This window comes from Apaloderma vittatum, unplaced genomic scaffold (assembly GCF_000703405.1).
Source record: "Apaloderma vittatum isolate BGI_N311 unplaced genomic scaffold, ASM70340v1 scaffold2382, whole genome shotgun sequence".
NCBI classification, from domain to species: Eukaryota; Metazoa; Chordata; class Aves; order Trogoniformes; family Trogonidae; genus Apaloderma; species Apaloderma vittatum.
In genome coordinates this window covers 342-11336 of record NW_009702872.1, presented here as the reverse complement: position 1 = coordinate 11336, position 10995 = coordinate 342, and the positions used below count along the sequence as shown (strand labels likewise).

Sequence of the window (10995 nt, the reverse complement as noted above, 5' to 3'; positions counted from 1 at the left end):
CTGAAATGCAACTGGGAGTAGAAGAATTCACGCAGCTAGACGAATTAGAGAGGCTGAGCTTTGATGTCGAAGTTAACAGGTAAGTCCGTACATGTACTTATGTTGGGCAAGACTTTTCAAAGGCTGAAGTGTTTTGCTCCTATTGCTTTTGCTTCGAGGTGGGATCCTGACTGACCCAGGAGCCTTAAAGATCCACTTTTTGTCTATTGAGCTGCAGAACATTGAAAATAGTGTCAGGAAAATAGTGTCAGGGTGACAAATGCTAGTGAAAATGCTAACCACTGAAGTCAACAAGAGTAGAAACCCCGGAATCAGTGTTTGCTGCTTCTCATGGAAATGGAAGGGAAGAAGAGACACCATGACAAGAGAAAAGAGAGGTAGAAAAAAGCATGAGCTCCAGAAAACCTCACCATTGAGCAGCATCTTCCTTCTCAGAACCAGAGACAAGGCTTGAAACCTGGTATTTCATATCAAAGATGAGGAGACATTTGCTACCTGGTTCTTCAGACCCCCAGGCAAGACGAGGAACAGTAGTCCCAACCCACATGATACCTCAACATAAGCCTAATTTGGCACATACATAAATTATATTATACAAAGCAGCAGCATGGTTCCACATGAGGAGTTAAGGCATGTACTGAAGCAGTTTGTGGGAAGACACATCACTGTTGCATCTTAAATTCATAGTGAGGCTGAAAGAGAAGCAGTGTCTTTCACAGTTATAGAAACAACAGGGAAAACAGGAAACAGGCTAACTTTCAGGACCCAAGCTCTTCTTCAGGGCATGAAGGGGAAGATCATGGCCTGGCAAAGAGCTTAGGTACCTGCAATAGTGCATTTCTTATTGGTCCGAACTAGTGAAAAAAGGCACCTCAGCGGTCCTGATCTCTGGATTTGAAATGGGCATTAATAACTTGATCTCTGATTCCCTCTTCAGGAATTCCTCCTGTGATGTCAATTCACAACTACACAAAAGCCACCACTGTAAAACTTTCAAAGGAATTGCATTCTCTCGTGGGCAGAAATCACACAAAATCAAGGTCTCCCTGCAGGTAGCTCGGGCCAACTGGGGCCATAAGCAACTTCACAGGGTCGCTTAGTGCCCATGGAGGATTTTTTCCCTAAACCTAAAAGAACAATTTGGCTGTTAAAAGTTATGTAAATTTTATGCCCTAAAATGCTTACTAATTCAGGGATTTGTTATGACTTCAAATTTTGTTTCAAGCAAATGTTTAAGCCAGTGCTTAACTTTAAGCATCAGACAGTCCCCAGAAGACAACAGTAAATCTGCATGGTTGTGAGAAGTGACAGTGTACTCCCAAAAATCTTCCTCAGAGCCAACTTAGCTGTGTGCTTAAGTTTTCTGTTGAATTGGGGTCTTCTCTGTAATGTGTACCTGGGGATAACTGCCTAATTCTAGCACAAAATTGCTTCCCTGCCTTGCAAATCCCACATTCATCTGAGTGACTCTTCTTAATTATTGGATCTACTTCTCATCTCAACCATCCACCTTACTTGTTGAAGCACTGGCCACGTGGAACTAAAAGCAACAATGAAGTCACTAGTGAGCTTTGTGAACATAACCATTCTTCACCCTTCTCAAGGCAAAATTCATCAGCCCTGGAACTCCTGCCCAGGACTGGAGATAACGGACCTGTTCCACACTGAACTACCTATAAAATAACTCAGCTGTTCGATTTCTTTGCTGTGTTTATAGACATCTACAATGCAAATGTTTGCAGTAATTTTGCATACCCTATATGAAATAAATATTACAAGTAAATTCTAGTATTCAAAACTAAACAGTATACAATGTAAGGGATCAAGTTACATTTATAAATGCACAAGCATCAATACTATCTATTCAGCCTAATTCCTCAGCAAGCAAGCTTCAGCAATCGCTAGCTACACTACACTTCAGAAGTCATAATAAATGCTGGTCATGCCAAAATCTAAGAAGAAAAAAAACCACATAAATTCTCCACCATCCTCCCAAATGATACACAGTTTTTGACAGATACTGTAATAATATAGTAGTTTCATGACATTCATCAACACTGTCCAATATTAAACATTGAGTCTGGAACACAGGTGTCTATATTCTAAATGAACTCAAAATCATGTCAGCACTGTGTTCATACATAGCAAAAGCAGAGACAGAGGGAGTCTGTACCTGGACTCAGAATAAAGTAAGAATAGAGGCAGCTTTACTGGCAAAAAGGAGAAGAGGGAGAGAAGAGGAGCTGGACACAGCCCCACTTACAACTGTCATTGCAAAATAGTTTGAAGAAATAGCCTGGACTCTGTAGCCTGGTCTTGACAGCTCAGGCCTCAAAAATGGTCCCAGCCCCAAGAGCCAGTGATAACATGTAGGAGCTCTGCTAGCAAGAGCAGGTCACAGATTGTGCCTGCACAGGACAGAAAGTTTGCTATACCAGTGGCTCAAGGGGCTGTTTATTCTCTGTATCCTAATGTAAGTATTTCTGAAAAGAATTTCTCACAGCAGAAGTGGGTGATTCACAAGCACATCTCTTTTCAGGAAAGGAAAGATCACACGCACTGAATACCCTGACTCAACTTCATCTCACTCTACTGAATAATAAAATCTAGATCCTGCCCTGGAAATTTGCTTACACTTTAGATCATGCCACTTTTCTCATCTTGCAAAGAGGTTCGTGAAGAGGATCTTCCTAGCAAGAGCTCCTTCTCGTGGATGAGGCTATCTAGCAGGTCCTCCTGTCTGTAGTTGTGATAAACCTTCAGGAAAGCCAGAATGGTAATTCCCAGCCAAGTCAGCCAGGCAGCCCAGAGACCAAACTAGAGAAGAAAAGAAATGATAAAAGAGGTCAGTACTGTATTATAGAAACAAAATCAACTGTCCAGGTGAATATCAAAAGCTCAGCTGGATCAAAACCCATCGAGTCACATCAAGCTGCAGCCAGTGAGATCCTGGCCCCACTGTTCCTCAACTCTGTCAAATTATTCCTAGCTTAAAACGAAAAACTCTTTATGTACTAGAAAAATTGAAGCAAAAATCTACTAAGTACAATAAAGAATAAAAGAAATATATATAATCCAGGTGCATCCAATGAACTTCCCATGTATGAAATTCTGACCAGCCCAAAATTCTTGAGATTATTTCACTTCTGTTACTTGAGGACTACAATATGTTTTAAGACATTTTCCAAAACTTTCTTCCCAGGTCCTTCAGGCCTTCCACTACTCCTGCAGAAGTGTTAATTTCAAGGTTTCTTCATGCAAAATATTGTTGAGACAACCTTATAAATTAAACCTTTGCATTCTGGGGTAACTGGCTCACCTTAGTGTGAATGCAGAGAGCAAGAGAAATCCCCTACAATGCATCCAGTGCTTGGCATGAGAAACCTGGGCTTAAAGTCTCAGATCTGCAATAAATCCCACTACTAACTTAGTTCCTCTTGCTTATTTAGGGAAAACTCTGCTTTGATTGGTTCGGTTACTTGAATGTTAGCCTCTCTGTCTCAGAGGAGGCTCATTTGTACTAAGAGTCCTCCTGGCAGAAATTCCATTTCACTTCTGTGATGTTTTTGTCAAAGAAACATTAATCAGTACTGTATTTCAGTTTTGATATACTGAAATTTTAATTAAAAAAATAAAACAATTTAAACACTTGCAGGCAGTAATACAGCTATGTACTCTAATAGCCAATCTAGATAAGCAAAGGCCACTGTTTTTAAAGGGGGTTTATGTTCTTACACATCTTACGAACTTTGGAAATTCTCCTCGGCATTTCTGCCCATACTTAAAATTATGTCAGTTCATTAGTTAAAAAAAAAAGTAATAAGTTATTCTACAAACCTTGGAAATAAAGAGTTATTAAGTTGTCTTTGTATGACTATATCTAGAGAATTGGAAGCTTTGCATTTGTTTTTAAGCACCACTTCATTAATGCAGTATTATCTTAAAGGCATTCAGGTATCTACTACTGCTGTGGTCTTCTAAGCATGAAAGAATATATCTGGATTTAGCGAAATTCAGTGAAACTCTCAGAGTCATTCTGATGTGCTGGAAGGATCTCAGAGACTGCTTTTAAGTAAAGTCTACTCTCCGAAATTATTGCACTTATAAGGAATTGTTTGCTTTGACTGGTAAGTCTAGTCTGTTCTCGGGTTTTTCTTTTGACTGTTTCAAAGAAACTTATTTGCCCTCAGTAGATAGACCCATTCTCGTACCTTCAACCAGCTCTGTTTACCACGCCCTAGATATCAAAAACAATGATAAGGACTTTGCTCCCTGGGTGGTCCTTTCTTCAAACAGTTTCAATCAGGATTCACTTTGGCACTACCACATTCAGCTTTTGAATCCAAATGATGTTTCCCTGGAGCTGTTACGCTCCCATGCTCTTCATATTTGGGTATTTGTAGAGCTTGGTGGCTACACTTTGCAGGCTAGCTTTACTCAGGGACATCTGTAGGGATGTGTATCGGCGTGGGAATCCACTTCCAATGACCTGAGTTGATCCATTTACACTGTAATACATCTCCTCCAACCAAAGCACTATGTGCATTGGCCTTGCCTTTTTAGGCATGGCTCCCTGTTAGAGAAATGCCTTCTCTTGCATATAGACTGCAGACTGTCCACTCTGAGATCACACGCTGGACATGGATGTTTAGTTCCCATGAACTCAAAGCTATAGATTGATAACAGATTTACTTCTGTCACCCTCCCTCTTGCTGGACTGCAAGGAGCTAATGACAGAATCTGATACAAAATGCAGCTTGGTCTTGAGATAGCATCATATAAAGGGGTCACTTTTACAACACACCTCTGTCCTACACGCTGATATGTCCGAGCTGGGTGTCTAGATGTCAGCAACAGCAACAAAGATGCAAAACTATCTTGTGTCCCAGAAGCATGGTTACCTTCAAGGAGTGCCCCAGGCAAGCTAACGCCTCTTCCCACATGGGACAAGATAAGCAGCATGTGTAGGGTGCAGCCCTGCATGGGTGGGGCCATCCTCCCTGCAAAACCAGTACCTGCTGACTCACACAAGTGCTCAAGTCCTGGTGTTCGCCAGCTTTGGTTGCTGACTTAGAGTCAGCATATTCAACAGAAAGGTCTGACAGCCTTCAAGGTCTAATTTTCAAAGATTCGTCATAGAACAGCCCTATCTAAATGACAGTAATCTTAAAGTATTTGCAGTGGTCTGATATTTATGTAGCACAGACAAAGGCATGGAAGGCAGAGCTAACCCCATGACATGGTGCAGGGCAGACATTATTCTGAACAGCAAGGAAGACCTCCAGAGCACCCGAGTGTTGCAACTTGTGCAGAGCTCAATCTTCAGAGAAACAAAAACTTTTCTTCATGCGTACAAGATCAGTGACAGTCAGGTTTTGACACGTCCACATTCAAAACTATTCTGAATTTAAAACACAAACGTGCCCTTCACTGTCATTCTTATTCAGCACTTACTGAAATCAGTGGAAACATTCCCATTGATTTCAGAGGAATGGTAGTTCAGCTCCAGCAATCCCAGATCAATGAGCAAATGGCAAGCGAACTGGAATAGAACCATGACCTAGTCTGACCTACCTGTGCAATAGCAAACTGGTCGTAGAAAGCAGAGTTTTCTAAGTTCAGTTCAAGATCTATATCCTGCAATTCTTCACAGCTAACCAAGGAAGGCATTTGGAAGGGAAAAAAGAAAATTATTTCAGATATTCCAAACAGACAAACTAGATACTAAATGAAGCAACATCTTAACTGTTTTTCAGTCACAACACCATGTTCTATTAAAAGATATTTAAGTTATTGCACTAACCAGGTTCCTTGCTAATCTTCTTTAAAACTAGGCTAAAAAAGGTATATAATTACTTTCCTTTTTAAAAAACAATGTGTAATTATGCAAGTGATAAGACAAATCATCCAATCTACAAGTGGAATTGCAACAGTTGTTATGAAAATAGTACACTTAAACCCCTCTTCTCCTGCTAACCCCAAGCCTCCCACATAGACACACTTGGCATCACCCTAGGTTGGTTGCTTTACCCATCAATGAAACAAAATGTATGAACCTCCATTACCTTTTGACTTCATCAGGAAAAGCCTCAGAAGAAAGGATTGTGTGGGTGTTTTTGTTTCGGATACTCCAGCAAGGAGACGATACTCTGATGGTAAGATAGAGGCTGCCTACAGATTTTACAAATAACTTGGACTTTTACTGGTGTGAAAAAAATTCCAGGATTTTGAGGTTGTCTTTCTATCTCTTGGTTGATTTCTGCAGCCTCTTCACTCTCCTTTCCAGTGCTGTCGGTCATCTTGGGTTCTTATCCGAATATTCGATTAGACGTTTTTTGTAATTGAATTTTTAACCGAATATTCGAATAATTTGAGTAATCGTTGCAGCCCTAAACAGAACATTTACTATGGCATTTTACAACATATGACAATGTGCAACATAAATGTATGCTTTAGGTAGTGCATTTATTCAATATCATATGACATAAAATGTCAACTTTTCCTCTCTCTTCACTGTTATTTGTTTGATAGGAAAAAAATCTACCTCAGCTTATGTTTCCTATAAGGAGCACACACACCACAGGATATAGCAGACCATTTTAGGGTATGTACATTTTGTGCACTTCAAGAAAGCATCAACCATCTCTACTCTGTGCTTACGAAATACTTGCCATTCTGCAGCTCTCAGGGCATCCACAGCACAGCTTTGAAGCCAGCATCTTCACACCAGATTTTGGATGATGGTGCATTGTGGCACAGGCAGGATGAGTGACCTGCCTGCTCTCACACAGCGGGTCGGTGGCAGAGCCAAGACAGCAAGCCAGGAGCCCTGACTCCCAGTCCACTGCCCTGTTCACAAGATCACATTCCCCCCCATTCTTAGAGCATCTCCACATCTAGATCTCCATTGGAAATAAGACTTACTAAACTAAGGTATTTCTTTTGCAGATGATCATGACTCTTAAAGAGACCATGAAGTGCCAAGGAAATGGTACTTTTCGTTGTGGGGTACTAAATGCAAAAAAAAAAAAAAGTTTTAATTGCATTTTCTGTTCCAAATTAAAAAATCCAGATTTGCACATTACAGATGCCTTCTCCCCCTTGATTATCTTGCCTGAAATAACTACAGTTTACAACAGCACTGTTTATTTGTATATATATTCCAAAAAAAAAAAAGGAAGAAAATGTATTCTTCAATACTAACCTATTTGGCATGCTTCCTTTTTCGGTAATTGCATCACACCACATGTTAAATCCTACACTCACTATAGTGCTAGCAATAAATGTGATAAACACCACAAAGGCGCTGATCAGCAGATTCAGGAAGGCATAAAAGAAAGAGCTGCAATAAAAGGGAAGAAGAATGTAACTCATAAACGGTGGAAACACAACATCAGCAGTCTCTCTAAGCAGTGCACACTGGGCACAAAGATAGGCGTTTCCATTTGAAACATATCTGCTTTAATTAAGAACACCTAATACATTGAAAAACTAAAGATTATTACTTTGAGTCACATTATCTTTATTTTTAAGTGCTTTTGATTTTGTTATTTTTTTCACCATAAGAGGATGGGACTTTAAATCATAAATACTAGGTGGCAATTGTTCATACACAGCATGGCTTTCATTAGCTGTAATGATGAAAATCACCATTGTTAAAATAAATGTCATTAGTTCAAATTATATAGTAACTGGAACTAAAATTATTTCATTACTAAAGTGATAATTGGGACAAAAATTGCCTAGGAGAGCAGAACTAAAAATAAAACAACACAGTACTGATAGCTATAATCATTTTAAGCAACGTAACACAAGGTACTGCCACCATAGGACACGAATCTCAGTTTTATGGTCAATTTGCAGAGCAGGCCAGCTTCTCCTGGGACTTCTCTCGCTTTGGTGTCAGTATGTTATTTCTGCCAGCTGAATATCAATTTTCTTCAGCACCGTGAAGTCTGGCCCAACCAGGGCCACCCCTAGGCATGTGCTGTATTTGGAGTGGTAGGGGGTAGGATGCTTATGGTCATCCCACAGGGCCTACTCATCTTCCAGCCTCACTGCTTAACTGTCCCACTTAATTCTAGTTAGTGAAAACTTTCTAATCTTTTTCTGATTCATCTGACTAAGGCCTTCACCACTTGAGGCTGCTCTAGCGGCACTTGGAAAGTCTCATTATCTAAAAATGGGACATCGCCTCTAGGCTGGAGGAAGACTGGCAGCTCCAGGAGGCAGGTCATCCTACTCAGGTTAGGTGGCAATGATAAATATGAGAAAGTTCCCACCAGTGCCAATCTCATTATGCTGAAGACAGAAGGAGACTATTCACTCCAGAAAGCAGCCATTTCTTTTCCCTGATAGTTCATTAAATGAAAAGTCAAGAGGTTTTCTGAGTCAGTGTTGGAATCCTGGGAAGGTTCTGGGCTGGTCAGTCCTGATTTTTGCAGGTTATACACATGGTGAGATATATGTGACCTGAGGAGGTCTTTAAAATGAGATGAGGAAACAATTACTAGTGGGGTTAGGATGTTTATTTCTAGATTGATGTGGCATTAGAGGTGTTGTCTAGGTTCTCTCCAAAATGACGGTCGTCCTATCCCAACACTGATAAAAGTGAAATAAACGACTTTCCAAGAGTGCCCTTAGAGACTGTACTGGGAGCTAGATGCCAGGACACCTGACTTCTAGATGAACATTAAGATGAATCTTACTTCTGTCCTTTGGCTTCACTGGACCTGGAGGACTAGATAAACTCACCTCCACAGAGTGCTGAGAGAGAGCTGGTGCAAGCACACCATGTTTTTGCGCATTCACTGCCCCTGCCCTGATTTCGCACCTAGCAAGCCGTATCTACTGGATGCACCTTAGCATGGTTTGCTGGCCTGAGAGGCAGAAAAGACTTGACCTGTCCACTGAATAAAGAGTTTACACAAGAATTAGTAACAGCATTAGAAAAGTGACAGTTGCCAGGATCATTCAGTGGATCATCACCAGCCCAGGACCTCTAGTCCTCCTTCTACTTCCTACCCCGCAGCATAAGAGATGCCAAGGTCCAGAATCCAACCTTCCAGTGACAATTGGTTGCACTTAATTTGGACCAGGCAATCAGCAGCCATCACCATGTGCTGGAGATTCCTAAGGCCAGAGCATCCTGGCAGAAAATCAGCTAATTTGGCTCTCTACCTACCTATTGTTCTCCTCAGATCAGAATTTCAAGCTACACATTCTAGATTGAGTCAATGCCCTCTAACGATAAATGCTTACCCTCGAAGTAGAAGTCAATTCACAACTGTAGTAGTGAAGTATCTGAGTTGTCCCTCTACCTTTCAGCTGAGTTGAACAGTCCCAGAGCATGGCTGGCAGCAAGCACTTGCTTTGCCTACTCCCTTAGACAAGGGGTTTGAGACTCAGTTAAGGAAGATTTTTAGCAGTCCTAACTGTTTGAGAGCAACCATTCAAAGCCACTGCACATGAAGACTGGCCGCCTTGCCGGGATGCACAGGGTGCTAACCCTGACTTCCTCAGGTTGACTTACTGCAGAGCTGACCCAGTAGCAGTGATCCTAAAGGGACAATTTTCAGAGGCCTGCCCAATGGTTTTGAACTGCATAGCCACATTTGGAAGCAGGCCAAACATCTGATCCAAATTTTGCTATTCCAAGGTTTTTACTGCCGGTCTCTTCCAAAAAATTAACTAGTTCTGAACTGTAGAGCTGAAAAAAGCATCTGGATTCAACTAATCCTCTATACATATTTGATCATCCACGGAAGCTGAATTTAATTGCATTAATAAATCCATGGTTATGTTTAGATATTGTAAGTTAAGTTTTAATATGGAAATGAGTTTCTGATCTCTACTTGCTATAGCATGTTTTAGTGTTAGGCAGCTTGAGAGTGGTCGGAAAGAGACAGAGAGACAACACTGCTGCTCAGTCCTCAATATTACCAACATCAGGGTGCTGTACAATCCCAGAGCTGAGTAACAGTCACTGACCCAAGAAGCCTCCAACCTGGATAGACCTGGGCATGAGTTATTTACCCTTGGTGTGTTCCCTAAATCATGGGGAAAAGGCTTTCCTAGTCTAGTCAGCCTCCAGCATATGTTCCTGCCTTCCCACCTGTGTGCAGCTGGGTGCTCGGAGTGCCTTGGCTCCACAGCACCCACAGGCTGGGTTACCTGTGCCAGGAGCACTACCCAAGGAAGCAGGACAGGCCACCAGGGAGGCAATCACAGAGCACAGAGCTACTGAGCTGCTGCCTGGGCCACCAAGCCCCTCACTACACCTGCTGGTATCTGATGCCCCTTGGTTTGTCTGAGCATAGCAACAGGCTGGCAGTGCAGCACTGTGGCTGCTGCAGGGAGCACGCAGCTTTGCTCTCCTGGCGTAACCAAGCAATAGTCGTTCTCTGCAATAGTTGCCATGTCCACCAAAAAAGCAGGGTTAAAAACAGAGAGGAGCCACCAACTGCTCCCTTCTGCTTTGTTCCCCTCCCCAGCCATGTTGTTTCAACGTTTTTCATGCATCTGGTGTACGTCTGGAGAAGGGCCCACTTCGCAGGAACATGTAATGGGACCGTGGTCAGGAGGTACCTGTGAGAGCCAGGCCCCAGCATCGCCCCATAGCCCCCAGCACCCTCCATGCCCACCAGAGCTGAGCTGGCCAGATGCTGCTGCCAGCCTGCCAAAGGGTAGCAGGCACACAGCAGTGAGTCTGGCCTCTTCGCCCCAAACCCCTGCAGGGAACCATCCTCCAGAGAGGGCGCTGTCTGCAGGTGGGAGTGCTCGTGGCATGTATGCAGACAGAGACAGGCAATGCACCCCCTCACCCCAAACCCCTCAAGGGAGCAGGATGATCTGGGTGATGCCAAGCCCAGTGCTTCACTCCCAGGCTGCTCCCTCTTGCCCCAGCCTGCAGGAGGAACGGGCACCCACCTGCCCTCCCCAGGGATACTTACTCCTCGTGCCCTTTGCAGAGGAAGAAGAGAGTCCTCCAGGCCT

General features: G+C 42.5%; 1 protein-coding gene across 1 annotated transcript in view; it reads right to left on the bottom strand.

The window, feature by feature from the left end:
- Positions 1-2637: 2637 nt before the first annotated feature.
- Positions 2638-10995, bottom strand: part of TMEM179 (transmembrane protein 179) — an 8660-nt gene continuing 302 nt past the window's right edge. The window contains exons 2-5 of the mRNA XM_009864377.1: positions 10953-10993; positions 7205-7342; positions 5575-5653; positions 2638-2817 (exon numbers count right to left, since the gene is read on the bottom strand). Coding sequence (XP_009862679.1) covers positions 2638-2817; positions 5575-5653; positions 7205-7342; positions 10953-10993 — 438 coding nt within the window. The remainder of the gene's footprint in view (positions 2818-5574; positions 5654-7204; positions 7343-10952; positions 10994-10995) is intronic.